The following is a 24,704-nucleotide window of genomic DNA, read 5'->3' on the forward strand; positions in this document are numbered from 1 at the left end:
GGAAAAAAAAAATTATACCTTCAATCTGCAACTGTGGCTTTGAAGAACATAGTGGGGATAAAAATTTCTATTTAAGGTCTCTTTTTAAATAAAATTTTTTTCAAAAGCATGAAAGTAGCAATGGCTGCAATACACAAAACAGGAAAAAAAAATAAATCTCTCAAAAAAAAATTTATACGTACAAAAAGATGTGATTTTTTGGTGAGTCGTTTCCAAAGTAACCCAGGAGATAAGCATCGGAAAGCAGTAAAAAAAATTCTCAGATATTTAAAGGGGACCATGAACTATGCACTCACATATTAAAGGAGAACTAAAATAGCAATAGAATGATATTCAGATGCAAGGTATCTCGCGGATCCAGATGATGCGAAATTTACATCTGAGTATGCTCGGAGGGGGTGCGGTTTCTTGGAAGTCAAAGAAACAATATATTGTGGCTTTATCCACTATGGAATTCGAGTATGTAGCATGCTGTCTAACAGCCAAAGAGGCTGTGTAGGTTAAGAAGTTTCTTAATCAACTTAATTTCCATCCTGTACGTTGTGAGGCGGTGTAAATTTTCTGCGACAACACAACAGTTATTTGTGTCTCTAAAGAACCTCGATTTCGCAAGAATTCCAAGCATATCAAGTCATACTTCTATCACATGAGAAATGAGGTGAGATTGAAAGATATCGACATCAGCAATATATCTACAGATTTGATGATTGCAAACCCTCTGACTAAGGGAGTTGTCCCTAATATTTTTGTAAGACATGTGAGAGAGATGGGGATGAAAGAAAGTGAGAAAGAGAGAATATAAGGCCTTCAAAGGCCAAGTGAGAGATATTGGGTTTATATGGCCTTTAAAGACCTTATGAGTATGTAATGAAAAACATTTACTATAATGGAATATAAACTCTGTGGGAGTGTGATCCCTCGAAGACCACACTACGCAAATGATATTTACAGATAACGGACTGTGCTTGACGATCTAGGCCATTCGTTTGGAAAAGCCAAAGTATCTGAGCATAAAATATAAATCAAGAAGGGTTTTTGGGTTAGCCCTTGATGAGGTCGGAGCTTATGCCTAGATGAGTGAGCCGAGGGACTGTGTGACCTTTGTGTGTGATGGTAGGCCTACAAAGATGGGGGCCAAAATCTCATCCTTGTTCCATCACACAACATGTATATAGATAGATCGTTCGAGAAAGCTAGATATCCACCTTTGGGTGAAGCATATATATGTGCGCGAGATACCCCTATGCACCATAGAGCTATGGTCGCATCAGGCCGTGGTGATCTTGACTTGTCTCTAGGGGAGGACCTGTAATCTACAGACTGGGATTGCGACTCCTTGGCTCATCGAGCAGACTTTGGTGACCTGCTAATGAGCCCCTGCTTGGACAATGGGTCATGAGAAACACTGGGTCAGTTCGATAAAGCAAGTGTAGTTTGTAGTCCATAGTTGAAAGTGGAGTACCCCGTGATCGTTGATTGAATTCCTGAACCATATGGATCCACTTTCCATCATATTAATTTAATTGTGTTGATTTTATTATTAAATTATTTTAGATTTATTATTTAAATTTTTGTAAGTCATTTGATATTTTATTTCTTTTTTTTGGACTCATAAAAGTGAAGTTATTAATTTACAAAGTTATAATGTTTTAAAATTCATTTTATTTAAATTTTAAAATATTTATTAATAAAAATTACATGGGGGTCCATAATGCACATAGGCCCACCATGTGGGTATTAGGTGGGGCCCCACATGCCATACCTTATCTTGTTGCTTTGTCTTCAAGTTTGTTAAATATGGTAACTACATCTTGTAGTATGTGGTGAAATATTGATTAGGAATTATTGACCATATCTTATATTGATTATTGAAGGAATATCTTGACTTGATATTATTGAAATATTCTTATGAAAAATATGAGATGGAATATGCAATTTATGGTATGCACTATATCTTTAATGGATTTAATTTATTTAAATATATTGATGGGAAAATGGTTTAAGGAAATGGGGATAATGGTTCATGCACCTTCTATAATGTTGATGGTCCATCTATGGAATGGATGGCTCAGATCTCTCACCCACAAGTCACATTGATCAACGGTCCATATTCAATCTCAATAAAGAGGCAAACTATAGGAAACCCTAAAAAAACCCTAGACTTAAATTTCATTATAAATAGAGGTGCTCTCCCCCATCTCAACACACCTCTCTCTCCCCCATAAACTCTCTCTCTCTTCCCTAGGGGTCAGGCCCCTCTGTCTACTCTCTTATTTTCTCTCTCTACTCTCTCTCTTCTAAAAAGGACCCTAGGGGACACGCCCCAACATAGAGACTCTCTCTCTCTCTCTCTCTCTCTCTCTCATGATCTAATCTAAGGGTTGGGAAAAATTAGGATTTGAGCCTAATTATTTTGGAGTTAGGGTTTTGTAGAGATTTAAGGGTGGTTACCTGGTTTGGTCGAAATTAACTTTTCCGGTTCGAGATTGAAGTTGGACCGCTGATCCCTCGCCATTGGATGTGGTGACTCAGTGTGAGGTGTAAAAAGCCCGGTTGGGGTAATCTCCAGTATCTTTTCTTTTAATTTTTTGTTCTTTTATTTTTATATTCTCAAGCACAAAATTAGGTTGTATGAATGGCATCAAGTAGTTGAGATTTATTTTATTGATGTGTTATTTATTTTTGGAATTTCTATTGTTTGTAATAAGACCACCTGTGAGTGATTTTGTTGCCAAAATTATAAGGGGTCATTATCATTAAAAAAAAAAATTTGTATTTCCCTGGCATAAGATTACATAGGTCTTTCTTTCACTATTCATATATGGTGTATGATAGGATGGTTCGGATACTTGAAAATATAATGCATGTGTCGGATTTAAAGAAGAGTTTCATTTCACTTTCTTCTCTCTCTAGATGTAAAAAGTTAGAGATTTATCAAGCAAGTTAGAATTCTTAAAATTACAAAAGGGGCTCTAGTTGTGATGAAGGAAGTCGAGGAAAAAAACTTGTGTTATAAAATTGTGCGAAAAAGGGTAAATTTGGTTGTGACAAGAGGTACATGGTTTGGCAATAGAAGATCTTGGTGGAATTAAGCAAAGTCATCGTAAGGATATTCAGCTAGGTCAAAAAATTAAAGGGCCTTTGTAAGGATATTCAGCAAGGTAAAAAGACCGATGACTATCACATGATGAGATTGAGGAAGGACTTTATATTTTTCCTTCAAACCCATGCTTAAAATTTAGTGAAGGGCCTATGTGATAAGATTATTATATACAAATCTAGTGTTGATTTTGATCATTGTCATGGTTTGTATAAAATTTATTATTTAATTTATTTAAAGCTTCCTTAATTGACTTGTGTTTAGTATAGGAATATGCCTTCTGTTTAGTATATGAATAAAATATTGGAATGACAGGAAATGGGTACTATAAATTTTAAGAAGGAAAAAGTTTACATAGAGCCGAGCCTCTAAACAATCAAATTAGAGCCCACCACAAAAAGTTTACTAGAAGAGGTTGTTTTGATGCCCAAGTATCCTCAAATTGATCATCTCAACATCAAGATGCATAGAAATGAGAAAAAACTGGATTTCAAGTTTTGAAAATAGTGCATCTTGTAACGCATTTTTGGACTTCCAATTTTTATTTTCAATTTTTCATTGATCTACTCAATTTTTTAAGCTTTAAATTTTGTACATATAAAAGTATATTTAAAGCTATGCAAAGTTTTGTGGGAGAGACTTATACAAGGGATCTCGATGACAAAAAATTAATCACTAGTTGTGCTTATAGGTGTTCAAGAAGGGTTGCATCCAAAGCATGTGAAGGGGTAGCATGGCCTTAAAATCTCAAGAATGAGAACGACGAAGGTAGAATTTACATGAGAAATACAAGTACAAAGCAAGATGAGCAAGACAAACTCGCGATAGTTATTGGGGTATAGAGGTTTTGACATTGACAAAATTCTCTAAGTTCTTCAAGAAAGGAATAATCAAATATGGATAGTAAAGGAAGGATATGATTTTCTATCAAGGTAAAGATTGTTGGGATGATGATGCAAAAGCACATAGAACTAAACCTATGGTATTTCTCTCATCACAAGAGCATTTATGGTCATTGTGAAAAGCCCTTTTGGTAGAGACTTTATACCCATTTAGAGAAAGAAAAGTGGGTGTGTTATTTGTGAAACAAGCTCTTGAGAGAGAGAAAATAAAGTTTTGGAAGAAATAGAAATTGGGATTTTACACAAAATGCATTTGGCCGAATTTCATCCACATTTCTTTATAGCGATGGAGTTGGTTGAAGACAATAAAGGAGTTGATTAATAGTTTTTTTGTAGTATGAAAAATTCATGTTTAGCTTTTCTCCACTACTGTAAGATATTCTCTATATATTCACGAAACTTGTAAGTCTTCCATTAATAGTGAATCAATTTTTACTGGTTGACCGTGGATGTAGCCCGATTTTCGTGAGCCACATATATTTTTATGTTTACGATGATTGGATTATGATTTGTAATGTGCGGTTATATCATTGCATTTCCTATTTTTTGCTTCTATTCATTTCCCCTTTTTTCTTATCAAATTTAATAGGCATATAGTTCTTAGGTGTATAAATTACTTGGAATCAATTTGCCAATGATAGGCCAATTGGTTTTGAGGTATTCGATTTGTTGTGGTAGAGGATTGACCGCAACAAAGGATGATCGAGTTAGTGTAGGTTCCCGACAATTATCAAATCAAAAATCTAAAAAGCAAAAGAAAAAAGGGTGTTTATTAACAACTTAAAATATAAGAAAATACTAATTTATTTGGCTGCATTTTAATCCACCACTTCAAGAGCAGAAAAGATCAAGCTAAAATAAATACAAAAAAATTAACGAAAATGGTAGCAAGTAAGATAGTTCCATGACAAAGATGAAAAAAAAATGCTTTGATCCTTAAAACTAGGACTAGAATCGAAGACTCATCTGGAAGCCCCAAGTTTTCTCTCATCACATTAAGAACACCTACCTACTTCATAAAAAAACAGATCCAAAAAAGCAAATATCATATACCCACCTCAAACCATCAATTTCTCTCTTATTACATTACAAAACATCATCAAATACATAAAAATAAGAGCAAAGAACTAATACCCACTTAAATACTATATTAAATATGAACATATATTATTTAAATGTTATTATCTAAATATTAACTAAACATAATATTTTTAAAATGTTATTAAAATATTATATGTTAAATATTATTTAAATATTAACACTATTCGGGTTGAATCTACATCAACCCAAACCCAAATAGTGTTCGGGTCCAAGATTTGGACCCGGACCCAAACCGTCTGGTACAATTTTCGGACCATACCCGACTGGGGTCTGATTATCGGCTCCCGGGTCAAGTCCTAATTCATTGTCACCCCTAGGCCTCGGAACCACACTTTCTCCCCCATCATCTCTAGAAAGAGAGAAAAACCCCATGAAGCAATAACCGAAAAATAGCCAGAGCACAATCCAAATGTTCATGGTATTCAAACAAAAGACGACATCTCAATATTCACTCTCTTTTGTAAGATAATGAAAATCCATAATACATTGCTCTTATTCTTTTCATAAAAACCCAAATAAAAATATTTATAATATTTTTTAAAAATATATAAAGCTAGGCCGATCCACCGATCTCGATCTTCCAAATGGCCAATTACCGATCAAATTCTCTCAAACATGTGTAAAGATTTTCTAGAGCAGTCCAATTCACGTAATGTTCCAAAAGAAAATAAATAAAGATCTCTAGGGACACAAACGCAAATAAAATGGGAATGGCACTCTCCCGATCTCCCTCTCTCTATTAAGCCAGCCAACGGGCCGGATTTGGGCCGGTCCTGGCCTGGCAAAACCTAGAGATTTCTACCTAGCATGAAATCATGATTGTTTGGCCAGGCCCAAAAGCTGTTTCGTTATGGCCTGGGAAGTTTGTTTTGGTCTGGGCTTGTTTTGGACTGGGCTTGGGCTGGCCCAAATATAAGCCCAACCCAATTTGAAGCCTTAATTTTTTTTCTTTTTAGTTTTTTTAATTTCTCTTCAATTGTTATTTATTTGTAAGCTAAAAAAAATAATTCTTTAAAAAAGTACACTAAAATTTTGTTTTGAAAAATTTGAAAGCCAAAAATAACATTGAGAAATAAGAAGTATTAGGAAGAGGGGTGGGTAACAATCCATCCCCCTCACTCTCTCTCTATAAAAATCCATTTACTTTCTATCTTTGAAAACAAGGTTTCTCACCCCAACGCCTGCCTCTCTCTCTCTCTAAGAGCCCATTATCTTTCTAATAACCCATTTTTTCAAACTTTCTTATCTCTCCCCAAAACCCATTCTCTAATTTTCTTTCTCCACATGGAAAGATCGTCATTGATGTGAAAATGATTTCCTATGAGAAACCCCAACTCGATTATGAAATTACAGAAGATATGGGTATTTTTAGCACAAGTGACTTCTGAATTTTAGAAAGAGAAGTTCAGATGAAAAGTAACAATACTTCTAAAGAGAGAAAATCATCCAGCAAACTAACTGTCGTAAAGCAACCCCCTAAACTAGTCCTGTTTCCCCACTCATATATCGAAACTCTCCTCACTTTTACCTTTAGGTCGGAGAGATCCCATCAAAGGGAGGTTAAAAATATGATGATCTGGTTCAAAGGCTGGACAGATGTTAAAAACAAAATCCTAAGAGAAAAAACTAGATGATTGGATTTTTCAGGTATCTCGTTTGTTTATTTACATTTCCAAATGATAATTTTTAAACAAAATTACATACATATCCGGTATACTTTGCTTTATTATAAATGTTTCAAATAAATAATTTTTTAAAAAAATTACATACACATCCGTTATACTTTGTATTATTACAATTGTACAAAATAGTATATATCCGTTATATTTTATATTATTACGAATGTACCAAATAATTTTCGTTATTACATGTCTGTCCATTATGTTTTTTTACCTTTTATAAGATAATTTTAAAAAAAAACGACTTTAACAACTCTTTTTCAAATGTTAAACAACCAAATTGAAGAGTTTTTAGAATATTCAACATCCGAAAATAACTCGAAAGTTTTATGTTTACATTCCCATTTTCATTTGTTCAACATCTAAAAATATGACATTTTCGAATTTTCAACACTACGAAATTCCAAAAACCTTATGAAATTCTTAACTTTCGAAAACGGTTTCGGATGTTGACAAATTTCTAAAATAGTTTCAAATGCTGACATTTTCGAATATTCAACACTGTAAAATTCAAAAAACCTTATGGAATACTTAAATTTTGAAAATGGTTTCAAATGTTGGACATCCAATATCCGAAACCATTTTCGAATATTCAACATCCGAAAAATGTCACATATTCGAATATTCAATATCCGAAAATATGACCACAAAATTCTAAAAAGTTTCGAGCTATTTTCGAACAACCGAAAATAAGAATGTGAACGTTAAACTTTCAAGTTACTTTCGGATGTTGAACATCCGAAAAACCCTTCAATTAGTTTGTTCAACACCAGAAAAAAAGTAAAATCATTTTTTTGTTAAATGTGTTATGAAGAGTAGAATTGGAGAGGTAATAATAAAAACTATTCGGTACATCCGTAATAACGCCAAATATAACGGATATGTGTACTTTTCCCTAATTGTTATGACCTACAAAGGTAAGGAGCGATGACATTTATGAGAGGGGAAATCAACACAAACAACCACTAAATTAATCTCTCAACATTTCCCATCGATTAAAAATAGATGTTGCTACAAAACAATCCACCGGCAAGATACACCATCATCTTCAGCCCACACATACTTATTGGTACCAACAACACCCTCTCTTCTCCAATTGGGAATGTCTTTTCATACCACCGTCTCCAACTCTCCAAATATAGCAAAGCAAAAATGCCAAAAAAAAAAAAAGGAAGAAGAAAGCGCACATGACAGGGCAACTAGTAGCTCCTCCTGCCAATCTCAGTACCTATATTGTGGTGGTTTGTAGGGACCCTCAATGGGAACATTGATATACTCGGCCTGATCCGGAGAGAGCTTGGTGAGGTGAGCACCAAGCTTGCCAAGGTGCAGGGAAGCCACCTTCTCGTCCAGGTGCTTCGGCAGCACGTACACTTGCTTCTGGTACTTGCCAGTTCCCTTCTCCTTCCATAGCTCAAGTTGAGCAATTACCTATTACATATTTGAAGCCAAACAACGGTTTGAGAGGATTTCCAAACACGGGAACATCAGCCACCACTCAAAAATAATGGTGAGGGCCACATAAACTCAGCAAAAATGGAAAGCATCAAAACATGTAAACATAAAACACGGCAAAAATGGAAAGCATCAAAACATGTAGAGATAATCAGACGGCATGAATAGTCATCTTAACCAAACATGGACTTTCTGCAAAAACAATGATAGAGGTAGCCCATAATGGAGAGAGATGTTCGAGTACCCTACACAATACACATCGATTTATTAAAAGTATAATTTGCCTATGGAAAAATTTGTTCACAAGGTAAGCTAATGCTCACAATGTCGGTTACTTCCGTGGATATCATGGGGAAGTTAGTGCCAAATTTTCAGAGTGTTGATTTTTTATCTGGGCAAACCCAGGAACTGAGACTATTACAAGTGTAAACCAAGAAATAAAAAATATAGAAAATATATCGAACTTAATTATTTAGATTATTTTCAATAAACTAATATTTCTTATAACCGCTATTTCAGTTCATGAAGGTAAAGTTCATATTTTCCTAGAAACCCATATTTACCTTTCACCAAAGCTTCATTTCCCAAAAGAAAATGAAAGAAGAGAGAAAGAAAAAGAAAAGAAAAATTCCTGCATTATACAGGACATTGAAAGTAAAGAAAAGATTTGCTAGTTGCTAAAGCAACTCCTAACATGTTAGATTTTTTACCTGGTTAGTGAAGGAGCAAGACATAACAAAGCTGGGATGCCCAGTAGCACACCCAAGGTTCATGAGACGGCCCTCAGCCAACACAATAATACCGCTGTTGGTCTCAGGGAAGACCCATCGGTCAGTCTGGGGCTTGATGGTGTTGCGCTTCACACCAGGGTAGGTCTCCAACCCCTGCATGTCAATCTCATTGTCAAAGTGACCAATGTTGCAAACAATGGCATTGTTCTTCATCTTCCTCATGTGGTCAACCATGATGATGTCCTTGTTACCGGTGGCGGTCACGAAGATGTCAGCCTCTGAGACTACATCCTCAAGGGTTAGAACAGGGATGCCTTCCATGAGGGCTTGTAGGGCACAGATGGGGTCGATCTCAGTCACAATGACACGGGCACCAGCCTGCTTGAGGGCCGAGGCACAGCCCTTGCCCACATCTCCGTACCCACACACAACCGCAACCTTGCCAGCAATCATGACATCAGTGGCCCTCATCAGGCCATCAGGGAGAGAGTGTCTGCACCCGTAGAGGTTGTCAAACTGTACCATAATTGTCACAAAAGGTGTCAATCAACTTATATCTTTGGTCAAAGAACATTTCGAAAAGAACGATGAGAGAAATAAAAACAGGATGCAAAGAAGGAAAGGGCGAGTCAATATATGTCGTTAAGATACAGGGCAACTAATTTCAGAGGGAAACATCGTTTAGATTGCATAAAAAAGGCTCCTGTCTTTCACTAGGAAGAACCATCCTAATACAAATGTCCATCTACTTATACTGACTACGGAATACATTCCTAAGGAATCCGGAAGGCGATGATAAGAATTTAGAAAGGTGACAGAATTGGATATTTCACCAAGTAATCACCAAAGGAAAAGAATTAATCAGACATCCATCTTTAAGATGGATGTGCAGTGGCAGTCCCTCCTGAAAAAATAAAATCTTATGGTTCAAAAATATTTCTCCAAAAATTGATCATTTTTAGCTCTTGAAATTTATTGATTTTTAACATATTAATGATCTCCATGTTAGATATCTTAGATCTCTAGAAGATTAGATCCAAAATCCATCATAAAAATAACTCAAAAGGAGGGGGTGCATATCTACATATGAGTCCTAAGACTCATAGTAACCATGTCCTCTACCAAAACTCAATCTCAACCATCTCAATATTGTGATCTACAATGACTTCTTAGCAAGTAGAAAAACCCAATTCTCACATGAAAGAGAAAAATATAAAATAATTCCAACCAGTTTCCATAGTTTTCTGAAATAACCGAAAAAATAAAAGAATTCCTAATCTACTTTAAAGTGTAACTCAACTTTAAGGATGAGAAGAAAAGTGAAAACTAGCTTTACAACAGAAGTACGAGATCCAATAGAAATAAGTGCAGCCCAAGTAAGAGACTATTAAAAATCTCAGATCCAGTCATATAGACATGCCCGGTACTCGTATGGAAGTAGATAGCAGACACAATTTTCCTCAAATAGGGTCATACCACCTTTAGTTACAGAAATGAATCATAGTAGCTTACATCTAATGAAGCTTTTTTTTTTTATTTTTTTGGGTGAATCATCTAATAAAGCATTCTCTGAATCTCACATGGAAGCAACAGGGTATCTGATCTCCAGAATCTAACAAAGAAAATCTTCACCTCTGGATTAGAATCTTCATTGATGAGTCCAGTACAACCAAATCAATCCGGGATTATTTCCCATTTGATCCCCCATCCATAGTCCAGAACCTAGACTTTTAACAACAAGTGCAAACTAAAACTTAAAAATCAAACACAACAGTCACCACAAATTCAACAAAGCTACTGGACAAATTGTTGTTGATCTTAGTCACAATTAGATAACAGAGAATTAGATCCATCCTATCCAACCATAAAACAGATCCAGATTTTCAATCTCTTGACTGAAATTAATTCAAAAATATCAAGCCTGAGTCTAATGAGCAACTCACTACATGAACTTACTCCTCTAAGAACCGGTTTCGCCAGGATGGTCAAAGTTCCAAACAAAACTCAGATTTTGCCTGTTATGCCAGAATCAGCTGATCCAGACTGCTATAAATCAAATCCAGCATATCAGCTCACAGATCACCTGTCGCAGCCTAATGGCCAAATTGAATAGAGATCCAGTTCTGTGTAAGCTGATAATAATACAGATCCACTCAGATCCTTAAAAACACTATGTGGAAAACCAGGGAAAAAACACTTAGGATGCCATGAAAGACCTTCAGAGAAAGATAAATTTTCAAAAAAGAAATACAAAAATAAAACCCAGGTCCAGCAAAATAAGATCCAGATTCAGAATCAACCACCAGATCCAGTCAGATTCTAATAAAACAAGCACATTCATACACAATCCTAAAAGCACATACAAACCACAATCTACCGCATAAAATGGGTATAAGTACAGAGAAAAGAGAAAACTTGATCTCACTATAACAGGGCAGGGCAGAGAGAGAGAGAGAAATGTAAAAACAGATCTCTCAATAAGGGAGACAGTAAAATGGAAAAAAAAATTGATCAAACCCTAAAATGATCGGTGAATCTCACTAAATCTAGGAAGAATGTAATTAGAGAAGAGCAAACTGAAGTAGAAAGAATAAAGTAGATCACCTTGCTCTTGGTGACAGAGTCATTGACATTGATTGCCGAGAACAACAAAGTCCCATTGGCATGCATCTGGTAGAGCCTCTTCACCCCAGTCGTGGTCTCCTCCGACACTCCGACAAGCCTATCCTTCATTTTGTGGTACTTCTTGGGATCTGCCTTCAACCCATCCTTAATAATCCCCAAAACAATCTGAAATTCAGGGTTGGTGGTCGAGGCCGGGTCAGGCAGCTTCCCGGACTTTTCAAACTCCTCCTCAGCCTTCACCCCTTCATGAATCAACAGAGTCGCATCACCGCCATCATCCACAATCAAATCCGGTCCTCCGCCAGGACCCCAGTCCAAGGCGCGCTCAGTGCACCACCAGTACTCCTGAAGAGTTTCACCCTTCCAGGCAAAAACTGCCGCACTGTCGCGTGCAATGGCAGCAGCAGCATGGTCCTGCGTCGAGAAAATGTTGCAGGAGCACCAGCGGACCTCAGCGCCAAGGGCAGTGAGGGTCTCGATCAGCACCGCGGTTTGGATGGTCATGTGAAGGGAGCCGGTGATGCGGGCACCCTTGAAGGGCTGGGACGGGCCGAACTCGGTACGGCAGGCCATGAGGCCTGGCATCTCGACCTCGGCAAGCTCGATCTCCAGGCGACCAAAATCTGCCTGAGACATGTCCTTCACCTTGTATTCGCGGCCGGAGACCGTTTTCTCCACAAGCAAAGCCATTTTCAGTGATCGGAAATGGCTCACAAAACGCAGAGAGGAGAAGGGGTGTAGAGTGGGAGATTGGGCGAGAAGGGGGTTAAATAGAGAGAGAGGTGGGGTTGTTGGGATCTGAGTGAGCTTAAAAAATGGAGGTTAGGGTTTGGGAGGGTGAAGAGTAAAAGAAGGATTTTTCTCATCTCGCTGCAGCCGTCCATTGCAAGTGGATCTGGTAAACAGGGTCGTCGGATCCGCGACGACAGACGCGTGTGAAAGGGGAAAAGGGAGGATTGGTGTCCCATCTAGCTTTTCTTTTTCTTGATGTTTTTGGGAGATTGGTGTCCCATCTACGTCTCCCAGCTTTTCTTTTTCTTGATTGTTTTGGGAAATGTATTTCCAGCACCTCCTTCATTTTATGTCGGTGATCCGAATGAGGTTCGTCTCAAGTTTGTTAGACAGGTCTAGATAAGTCTAAATTGATGATTTAAAAAAAGTAATGAATAATAAAATAAAAAAATTTAAAATAAAAATTTATATTGTGGGATATAGAGCAGATTTAAAAAATATTCAATAAAATTAACAAAAAGAAAAAATATTTATGACTGGGTTCAAGAGCTCTGGGTTGAGACCAATACCATCCAAAAAAACCTTTTTTTTATCCTAATTGATTCTCATCCACATCGATATCTTGTCAAGTTTTAAATGATGTTGTATACGCTTTTTTCCTTATTTCTCTAAGAGTATAAAATAATTTGGGCAACTGCCAAATGTTTCATGATTTTATCATTATTTATAAATATTGTAAATAGAACAATTGTTTCATGCCGACTGTATTTGTACAAGATGTGGTTCAGAAGTATAAAGCATCCACCTTAAATATGGATATAAATAGGGAATCCATCCAAAAACAATTGTAACTACTGTTCATATGTTTTTTTAATATAATTATTATTTCAAGTTTTCAAATCTTATTCATTTTTTCCATATTTATGATCTCCATGTTAAAGATTATATATTCTCTAAGAATTAGGATCCAATTATATTTAATATTCTCTAAAAAAATGAATCAAATTATATTTAAAAAATATATTTATTGCCAAGCCGGCATTTGTACATGTGCGGGCTTGGTAACCGAGTCCTTACATATATAATACAAGTATTATTGGGGATAAGTTTTTTGTTGAAATAAATTGCACTAGTATCGATATGAACTAGTAATATGGACGTGTGTTGCACATGATATTTAATATTAATCACTAAACTATATTTATCATTGAAAATATTTTCAATAAAATATGGTCTTAGAGATCATTGAATTTATCTTCACAGCTGAATAACTTTATGAAATAATTATCATTTTTTTAAAAACCTTGTTGATTTTGAAACTCAAATTTCCATTATAATTCTGATATATTATTTGTGATAAAATACAATTATAGGGAGAACAAAAATTTTAAATGTTATTTTAAATAGTGGAATCAAGATTGATATAGGCAATAAAAAATAGTGAGAGAAAGCTAAAAGAGATGGGATCAAAATTCATAATTAAAAAAATAAGATTAATCAAGTATCTCCCAATAAAATAAGTAATTCTTATATATACTTTATCACATAGTTTTTGCTAAAAATATAATATTATAGTTACAAAGGCAATTTAATGTTCAAATAGTCGTAAAAAATTTAAAATATAAAAATTATAATTAAAATACATACAAAAGGAAAAATTGAGATGAAAATAAATCAGATCATATAATATAAAAAAGAAAAAATAACCATTTTTCTTTCGCATTCATGATCAATAGGCCTTACTTAATAATATAAAAAAATAAATTATAAAATAAAAATATTACTCCCCAATAGAGAGACAAAAGAGACGTAATCCATTTGAAAAATAGAAAGAGAAAGCGACAAGAAAGAGTAACATAAATAAATAAGTTATATATAATTAAAATAAATAATAATAAAGTGATTCAATAAAATAAAGAATAATAATAATAACAATAATGGTAATAATAACAACAACAAAAACAATGGTAGTTATAGTTGTTCTTGTAGTAAGTCATTTCGGAAGCAGCTGTTGATATTAATATTAATATCAATATCAATAATAGGAACAAACTATCTTTTATTTTCTAATTATGAATTTTAAATTATTAAAAATTATCTTTTATTTTTAAATTATTAAAAATTATCTTTTATTTTCTAATTTTGATTTTTAAATTATTAAAAATTATCTTTTATTTTTAATTATGAATTTTAAATTATTAAAAATTATTCATAATTGATATGTTGTATCTCTTTCTTACTATTTTTCATTTGCACTATGTCCCTCTTGATTCTTGTATTTAAAATAACATTGAAAATCTTTTGGTCGTATTTAATATTTTTTTATGACATATAGTATATCTAAATTGTTTCTTTCTTTCATACTTTTTAAATAAATTTTATACTTCTTAAGTTACCGCAATAAGAAAAACATGACCTATTGAAAATGCATCTCTCTCACATTCAAGTCATTATTTCCCATGCGTAGCAAAAAGCTCCCAGCCTAATAAAAAATATGCATATTTTTATTTAGAGAAAATTACGCAAAGATATGTTTTAGTTTCTGTTATTACCAAAATACCAAATATTTTCCGTTATTACTGATATAAATCAAACCAATTTCGATTGTCCAAGAACCAAAAATTTTAAATTTTTGGTTTTACAAGAACCAAAATTGTTTTTTTCTCTCTCGTTATCTTTCTTTACCCCTCTCTCTCTCTATCAACTAATCAAGTTAAAATTTTGATTAATCAAGTTAAAAAATTGATTATGTTTTTAAATTCTGCTTTTGAACAACCTAATTATTTTGTTTGTTTTTAAACACTCTCACTCTATACCATTCTTATTGTGAGAAGATGTTGAATTTGATTTACAATGGCGGATTTGTACATACAGTATCAATAACGGTTCGCGGTTTCTATACCCGTTCACATTCCCCCTCAAACTCGAGATGATTTGACACAAAGCGGCTCAAGTTTGAACAATAAGTGGCGTAAAAGAAGTAAGTTTGATCTTCAGGTGTAAGGTGTGACTGTTAGAAGTAGTGGTCTCCACGCTTAGATTGCTTGAACAACAAACACAAAATTGCAGTGGTGGATCGACAAGCCTCAAGAACAACATATGGCCTCATGAATAAACAGGATCGAGTAACGATCAACAACAGACAAATAGGCCTTTAGAACAACTGGTATCGAGTAATGAAAACTCGATAAAACGGAAAACTCTACCTTCCAATAGGATTGAGTAACAAAAAACTCAATCATCGAATATGATCAAGTAGTGGAAAACTTGATCATCAACCTTAAAAAGAATAATAAGATCCAATACAGATCAAATAATCGAAACACAACTCGACAGAAAAATGGATAAGAGAAACGAAACAATGTGGAAATATGGATAGGGTAGAATCGGGCGACGCAAAATAATGGTGCGATTTATCAAAATGGTGAAAGACAGTGCAAGATTGATGGTTGGCGAACTTTGAAAGGTGGTGCAGTGATATGGAAAGACGCGGTTCAGCTCAATGGAAACGAAGTTATTTCCATTGAGGTTAATGGGCAAAAGGATTTGGATTTTTCAATTTGAACAAGCAAGAATTAAAATGTAGGATAATGGTCAACAAAGGCACAATGAACGACAAGGTCAACCCACCTTTTTTTTTTTTTTTCCTTTCTGATTTGTAGAGAAAACTTTTCGGTTTTGCTTTGGGTTTTTAATTTGTAAAACGATACCCTACATTTCAAAAACTTGAGAGAGAGAATTGGGGAACCAGAGTAAGGGAATTCGTGGTAGGATGAGAGACGTTATTCAACTGCATTGAAGCCTGTAAAAGTTAAAGAGAAAGAAAGACATAGAGGGTTTAAGAGGATAATGTATGAATTAGGGGTTTTGGGAACTCGCATTTGGGTTAGGGTTTCATCAGATCCAGTGCAGGCCTTTTGTGGCCTCGCATATTAGGAGAGAGTGAGAGGAAGGGAAGTAGAGAGACAAATAAGAGAGAGAGAGAGAGAGAGAGAGAGGAAGGAAAGTAGAGAAAGAAGTAAGAGGAGGTTTGGGAAAGATGAGACCGAGAGAGAGATTTAGGGGCAGAGAGATGTGAGAGAGATTTTCTAGACGGAGGATCGTGCCTCACCTCTGAAACTGTTGTAGTCCTATAATCCCTAGGAGAAGAAAAATAACTTGAAGCCAAAGAAGTTTCTGAGGATGGAAGAGCAGCAAAGACAGAGGCTCACTCGCTCCGATCAACTCTCGGTTCTGCAATTGCTGCACCTTCGAGAACTCCTCAGAGCTGCTGCTCAAGAGTCCCAACAACACTAACCGTGAAATCCAAAACACCTCTTCTAGCCTAATGACCCAAAGTCGAACCACTCTTGGATCTGTTCTTCAATTCAACAAAACCACCAATGAATCTTTAGAGACGAGCAAGACCCTCCTTGACATAATCAGAGATGAGGAAGAGGAATCCAACCCATGTAGATTAGTTGCAAACAACAAATCAGGCTGGGTGGAGAGAGAGGGAGATTGCAGAGATAAGAGGGAGGAGTCCGAACCTAGGAAGACCGAGAAATCAGAGAGAGAAGCAGATCACACACAGGCAATAACCATGGACCTTCGGAACAAGAGAGACCTTCGGAGCAAGGTGCGAACCGTTGCAGGGCACCTTCAGAACAAGAGAGACCTTTGGAACAAGGTGCGAACCGTTGCAGAGCACCTTCGGAACAAGAGAGACTGAGAGCAGAGAACTTGATTCTGATACCATGTGAGAAGATGTTGTTTCTATTATCTTGTAAATTTGATTTACAATGGCGGATTTATACATGAATAAACGGTTTCTGTTAACTGTTTACACTTTTCACCCCACGTTTTACCTTGTCTTTTTCCTTTAAGCTCTTCCCTATCTTTCTATGTGCTAATAGCCACCACAAAACCTCGATCTACAAACTCCTCTCTCTCTCTCTAAAAGGAAAACCTAAACTCTCTCTCTCCCCCTCTTTCTCTATAACGTAAAGATTTTAGACATGAGCTTTCTCCAATACCCTCTCCCACCCTCTCTCTCTCTAGAAAAACCTAAAAAACTTACATAGAAACTTAACCCTTCTGAAAACCTTCATCAACAAAACAACCTCTCATAGAATCACAAAATTTCAGGAGAGAAAGTATGAGGGAGGAATCTATGTTGAGCTATGACTACTACAAGAATTCATGCCCTCAAGCTGCGCTCGGAACCGATCCAATGTCCCTGCTGTTCTCTTGCACCTTGCCTTCCATGACTGATTTGTTGAGGTCTCTCTCTGAAATAAACTCTCATATTTGTCTTTTAATGGTTCTTCGATTGTTTCTCTCTTTGTTCATGTTTCTTTGGAGGTTTTCTTCAGGTAGTTTGTTGTGGTTTCTCTGTATTCTGCCTCTAATTTGTTGGAGGTTCTCTCATGAGATGGTTTTCTCTCTCTTCACTCAATTTCACAGGATGGTTTTCTCTCTCTACTAGTTCTGTTAGTTTTCTTGTTTCTTCGCATTTTCTTGCAGTTCTCAAGGGGCAGTTTTCTCTATATTTTTTTTTCTTTGAATTTGAACCCATTTACATGGGGTGGTTTTCTCTCTCCTCGTGTTTCTTTGAATTTCCTCGTAGCTTCCAAGAGGCAGTTCTCTCTCTCTCTCGTTTAGTTGGATTTCTTCCATTTTCCATAGAGTAATTTTGTGTCTTTTTGTTTTTTTGGATTTTCTGTCATTTTTTTGGCTAATTACATGACATTTCTTTAATGATAATTACATGACATTTCTTTAATGAGAAATCATCCTATAAGACCTTCATCCACCTATACTTAGGACTTAAATGAATCACCACTAAATTTGACAAGGATGTGTAAAAAAATCAAGTCCCACACTTATGTGATAATTTTTTTAGATGTTTGTATCAACTTTAATAATAATCCTTTGAGGTCCTACACACATGGTGAGGGAGGGTCCTATAGGATCATTGTTCTTCTTTAATAAGAAACCTAAAAATATTTCGCTAAAATTGTAAGTCCTTGCTCTCTCTGAGTGCTAAGACTTTGAAGACCTAAAAAACCTACAAAAAAAGGAAAGCTTTGATGTGTTGATGACGACCCCGCCTATGATGCCCTACCTTCAAGAAGAGATCTCTAGTTAATTGAAAGCTCTTCAAGCTATGAGAATATCCAAACTAAACCGAATTCCTCTCTCAAGACGTTGGGGTGAAACTTACCTAAAAAAAATGATGGTGAGTGAAGAGGGGAGAGAGTCAAAAAAAATTTGTTTTTACCTATGTAATGTAGAGAGAGACTTGTCAAAAAAATGGAGAGAGAGAGAGGTAGAAAGAGAATATGCAGATGACCCACAATAGAGAAAAAAGTTTCAATTCTTGAAGAATCCAAAATTAAAATTTTCTGTTTTTCAAAATGAAATTGGCTTGATTTGTATTTTTGAAAAACCGAAAATGAGTAGTTTCGTCTTTTTAGAAAACAAAATGTTATGAAACTCAGAAAATGGACATATCAATAATAGTAAAAAATATTTTTTATTTTGGTAATAACGGAAACTAAAACAGATATTTACGTAATTTTCTTTTTATTTATGATAATTATCCCTCTCACTCAAGTTAGTATTTCCCATGTCTTATTTTAATATGAAATACTAGTTAAGAAAAGAAATGTGTTAATCTCACCCCTCACTCCTAAATCTCTCCCTCACTCACTCTTTTCTTATCTCTCCTATAATCTCTTTTTCCTTAAATCTCTCTCCCATATTTTATTCTTAAATTTAGATATTGATCAATATATATAAATTCTTATAACTCATTTATTTATAATAAGGTTAATGCTTCTTGAGTATGCCTTAATTGACTAGTATATTAGATATAGATATTAATAGGACCTAATGTCTTAAACTAATATATGAGATATTAGCATTAGTAAGACCTTACATAAATTTCTCTATTAGTTTTATTTATATAATTTAAATTATTTATTTAAATCATCTTTATTATTTAAATGTATGTCAAATGGATTTGTATTAATTAATAATATATTAAAAGTAATATTTACTATCACATTTATTATTAATTAGTAAAATATTCAATTTTGAAGATAAATACATTAAATTCTCTCTCTAAGACCATGTTTTATTGAAATTTTTTCAATGATAAATATATTTTAGTCTTCAAATATTATTGTTTTATTTAAATTTAAAAATATTAACTAATATTGTATAAAATAAAAGTACCTAAAATCAATATACTTCTTTAGTATCTTCCAATGCTCTAATATATTTTATTCTCCATTGTAATTACCAAGCTTTGTTCGCTAAACAAAATTATCTTCAACTTTTAGTAAAAACGCTTATAGTAACAAAAAGCATGTTATTCCAAGGTATGTCATATTAAAAACATGTGATTCCAAATTAGAAATATTTTTTGGAAAATAGAATTTTGATTTCTTATATGTTTTTAAGATTTTTTTTGTTACTTCTTTATATACCTCGTGCTTAGTTTCTTCTCTCTCTTGTTTCTAGCTAGCAACTCTTAGTTTTTTTAACAGTAATGTCCATCTTCTTCTTCTTCTCTCTTGCACCTTCGGTTTTCTTCACAAGCCCCCCCCATTGCTCCTTAACATCTTGAGCCCAACACTATTTTCTAATTTTTTTTGACAAAGTAGATAACCTTTCGAAACCTTCCATTAATAATGTACTAGTGGCTATGGTTTTAGAGCGGGAGTGAAACCCGAGGGATGAGAGAATTTTTTTGTAGTCGCACCTTTTTAAAATTTAAGAGAGAAGTTTGGAACTCAAGTGTGTGACACGAGGGATGGGAGAATTTTTAGGGGTTGCATCTTTTTTAAATTTAAGAGAGATAAATTTGAAGTTCAAAAGAGCAAAAAAATGATAGGGAGAGATTTTAAGAGCAAGATAAAAAAAATAACATTTAAGAGAGAGATAGGAGGGGTGCATGACAATAGAGATAAGAGAGTTTTAAGAAGTTGTATCTTTTCAAATATTGAGAGAGAAAAACTTGAAACCCGAAAAATGTTAAAAAAATGATAATGAGAGATATTAAGAGAATTTTTTTTAAGAAGAGAGATAAGAGAGATATGTGAGAGAAAAATGAACGATTTCTAAAGAGTTGTAGTATCAAAATAATTAGTAGATATTAATACCTATCAATTGTAAAGAGAGAGGGAGATGATTTGTAAGAGAAAAATGAGAGATTTTTAGGAAGTTACATCTTTTCAAATTTCGAGAGAGGACATGTGTCAAAATAATCGGTACAAATTCATAACAACCCATGGTAAAGAAAGACGGGCATGACATGTGTCATAAAAATAAGCAGGCTTCTTCTGGCTTAAAATATAGAAGTTAACGTCTTCTTCTTTTTCTTAAAGGTTAACTAGTAATTGATATAAATGGCTTCTTCTAATGACTTTATAATTTATCTGAATGGCTTCTTCTATGGCTTTATAATTCAACTTTATCTTTATATCACATGACTTCTTTCTTGGAATAAATTTGAAGTCTTATTCATTTAAATGCTTCATTTATCTAACTTGATTGTATTATTATCTCGCCTTGAAGTATAAGATATTTTATCCTTATATCAAGTATTTAATGCGCACTTATTGGTTTTTAAATGTAGGTATTTAAAATAGGTCAGATAACTACCGTCATGCCCATTTAAAGGCAGAGAGATCTACTACTACACATTAAGAGAAGGTTAAGGGGTGGACAAGAGTAAAAATAAATAAAAAAAGACCTTATGCTAGAGATAATGTAGGGTAATTAATTTTAAATTGGTGTTAAGGGTGGGCATTGTGTGAAAAAATCAAGATAACTACATAGATATACAAAAAACGAAAACGAAAACAAAAGTTTGCATCTCTATGACATCCCAAAGAAGAATAAACATCATTTACTCAAACCGTTGAATCTCTTCACCAAATCCTCAAAAAAAAATATTTTCTTAAATAAACATCATTTCCTCAAGTCGTTTAATCTCTTCACCAAACCCCCCCAAAAAAAACATTTTTCTTAAGAAAAATAATCGCTACTATTTTGTACCAATTGAATAAAAAAGATTTACAAAAGATAAATGTGAGGGATAATTTAGGGAAGAAAAAGTAAGAAAGTAAATGAGAAAGAGAGATGACATAGTAGAGATAAAATAGTTTTCTAAAACATCTCTCTCTAGATATAGATGGAGAAGTCTTTTAAAAATTTGAGTTTCTATGCTTAGAGATAGAGAGGAACTATTTTGAAAAGTGGCTATGCCTAGAGATAATGTAGGGCAAATGACTTTTTTTTAAATAAATAGCACTCCTCAAACCGTTTTAATCTCTTCACCAAAACCCAAAAAAGAAATTTCTTAAAAAACCAATCGCTGCTATTTTGTAACAGTTGAATAAAAAGGTTGAGAGATATGATATACAAATAAATACATGAAATATAGTGAAAGGACTATGAGATTTACTAATATGAAAGATAATTTAGGTGAGAAAAAATAGGAAAGTAAATGAGAAAGAGAGAGATGACATAGTAGAAAGAAACATGTGAGATAGAGGGGAAGAGAAAAATACCTAGAGATAAAATGATTTTCTAAAAAATCTCTCCCTAAATAGAGATAGAGAATTCTTTTGAAAGGGTGTGAGTTTTTATGCCTAGAGATAGACAACTCTTTTGAAATGAATATGAGATTTATGAAAGATAAATGTGAGATAATTTAGGGGAGAAAAAGTGGGAAAGTAAATGATAAAGAGAGAGAGATGACGTAGTAGCAAGAAACATGTGAGATAGAGGTGAGGAGAAAAAATACGTCTAGATAGAGAATTCTTTTGAAAAGGTGTGAGTTTCTATGCCTAGAGATAAATATAGAGAACTCTTTTGAAAATGTGTGAGTTTCCTAGACATAATGTAGGGCACTTTATATAGGTATTAAGGGTGGGTATTGTGTGAAGAAAGTGAGAAAATAAGAAAATAAAGTGTTGCATCTCCTTGCTATGCCAGCAAAAAATAAACATCATTTCCTCAAATCGTTAATCGCTGCGATTTTGTACTCTTATTGAATAAGAAAGTTGAGAGATATGATATAAAGAGAGAAATATATGAGAGATAGTTAATCACTACCATTTTGTACCTATTAAATGAGAAAGTTGAGAGATATAATATAAAGAGAGAAATATGTGAGAGAGATAGTGAAAGGAACATGAAAGTCAAAAAAGATAAATATGAGAGATATTTTAGAAGAAAAAAAATAGGAAAGTAAATGAGAAAAAGAGAGATGACATAGACAGAAAAACGTGACGGAGGGGGAGAAAGAAAAATAAGTGAAAGGTAGAATGATTTCCTAAAAAATCTCTCTGTAAATAGACATAGACACCTCTAAATGGATTCCTAAAAATAAATCTTTCTCTAAATAGAAATAGAGAACTCTTTTCAAAAGGTGTGAATATTTAAAATGCAAAATGCAAACAAAAAACACCCCTAGATGAAAAGTTGTGCATCTAAAGAACACTTTTCAAAATTCAAACGTCCCATAATTATCGTTACCAAACACTTCAAGTAGAATACCAATAATGTTTTCTCTCCATTTTTCTTTACTCATCCTTCATTTTTTATTTCTCATCCTTTATTTTTTTTTCTCATTCTCTACTCTCGCTCATTCTCTATGTTGACATTGATAGGAACCAAATATTGAGTTTCCTATATTGAGTTTGTCGAGTTTCCTATTTTATGGGATTACTATTGTAATGTGATTTGTTTCTTATAAGACAAGAGTTATAACTCTATAAATCTCTAGTAAACCAGAGTAATCCCTATGTATGAGATACTGGTTTACCCTCCATGAACGTAGGCACCATTGCCGAACTACATATATGTTGTGTTGATTTTTATTTTCTATTATTGCAAATTCTACATGCGATCAATACACGCCGATCTGTCAAATAGTGATCCATGGCTCATTAGTGGTTTCTTCATATCTCTTGATCTTGGAGATTTTTTTTTTCTTTAACGGAGGTAGACTATCCCTTTGTATCTTGCTTGCACACTTCATCCATTGATTTCATTTTGTTGTTGTTGTTCCATATTTCTACATCTTATATCCCGCTGATTTCATCTTGCTGTTGGCGTGCTGTTATTGTTGCATCTTGCAGCTTGCATCTTGGAGGGACAACAATCATCTTGCATCTTACATCCCATTAATTGTATCTTGCCTCTTGGATTTGCATGTTTTGCAACTTGGACGAGATACAAATTTAGAGGGTTTGCAAGTTTGCAAATGTGATTTGCAAAGGGCACTTGGATGTTCTCGGAGCGTGGGATCAAATATATTTTCGATCTCCATAGGATAGTTCAAGAGGCTATTTTGTACATGAATTGAAAGCGGGATTAACTGTACCTCTTTGTTGATTTTGGGACTCAACTTCTTTTTCAGGTTTACCAAAAGCAAATCACTCCAAAAATATCTGATTGCAACTTTGAACACCTTTGGTCTTTGGCTGGTTTCCATTGAGGTATTTCCCTTATTTTTCTACTGATAAGGTTAGTATTCCAGTTCCTTTTATCTCTTATAATGGAAGACTTAGAATCTAACTCTAGTATGAAATTTACAACTGTATCTTTGAATGAGCTTAATTATCTTGTTCGGTAGAAAGCTGTTTCTTGTTCTCTTTTTAGAAAATTTAAACTTGGACATATAACTAGGAAGAAAATCATGAATCTTGATGTCAGAACCTCTAAAGAAAGTGTTGAGAAATCTTTTTTGGTTGCTAATGATGAGAAATATGAAAAAAAAAAGGCTCAAAATAATGGTGGAGGTAGAGATGCCAATAGATATACCGCTCAAATTGCAATCATTCAAACCCATCACTGCAATTGTGAACATTACCACACAAGATCCTTCTTCTCCGTTCCCGGACAAAAGTAACCCTTCTGCTTCTATGTCTTCTTGTGATACTTTTTATTAAATAATAGACTCTAGGGCTACAGATCATATGACTGGCAATTTACAATATCTATCCAACCTAAAAAATAATGAAAATATGAACCTTGTGTCTATTGCTAATGGTTCCTTAATTCCTATCTATGGTGTTGGTAATACCAATTTCTTCTCCAAATCCCAAAACTCTGAAGTTCTTTTTATGCTATCATTCCCCTCTAACTTGATGTATATTAGTAAAATCACTCAAAGCATGAATCACAAATGTTATTTTTTTCTCTCAATGTTGTGAATTTCCAAGACCAGGCCAAGAGGAGGAAGATTGGTGAAGGAAGACTGTCTCATGGGTCATATTTATTCAATCAGGAGAATAGGGTTTTGGTTGTCAGTTATGATAGTTCCAATATTAACAAATTGAGGTATTGGAGATTTGAACACCCTTCAGATAAAGTTTTG

General features: G+C 34.2%; 1 protein-coding gene and 1 long non-coding RNA gene across 2 annotated transcripts; both read right to left on the reverse strand.

Annotated features, from left to right (window-relative positions):
* Positions 1-7,752: 7,752 nt before the first annotated feature.
* Positions 7,753-12,332, reverse strand: HOG1 (S-adenosyl-L-homocysteine hydrolase). Its single transcript, XM_006848455.4, has 3 exons — positions 11,573-12,332; positions 8,948-9,484; positions 7,753-8,213 (listed from the first exon to the last, which is right to left on the reverse strand). The coding sequence occupies exons 1-3, from the start codon at positions 12,281-12,283 to the stop codon at positions 8,004-8,006; spliced, it is 1,458 nt and encodes a 485-aa protein (XP_006848518.1). The 5' UTR covers positions 12,284-12,332; the 3' UTR covers positions 7,753-8,003.
* Positions 12,333-14,826: 2,494 nt separating this feature from the next.
* On the reverse strand, positions 14,827-17,854 carry LOC148781628 (uncharacterized). The gene is made up of 2 exons (XR_016058082.1): positions 16,855-17,854; positions 14,827-16,680 (listed from the first exon to the last, which is right to left on the reverse strand). It is a non-coding gene; the product is annotated as an uncharacterized LOC148781628 (long non-coding RNA).
* Between the last annotated feature and the right edge of the window lie 6,850 nt (positions 17,855-24,704).

This window comes from Amborella trichopoda, chromosome 6 (assembly GCF_054954075.1).
Source record: "Amborella trichopoda isolate Santa Cruz 75 chromosome 6, AtrichopodaSantaCruz75HAP2 v2.0, whole genome shotgun sequence".
Lineage (NCBI taxonomy): Eukaryota > Viridiplantae > Streptophyta > Magnoliopsida > Amborellales > Amborellaceae > Amborella > Amborella trichopoda.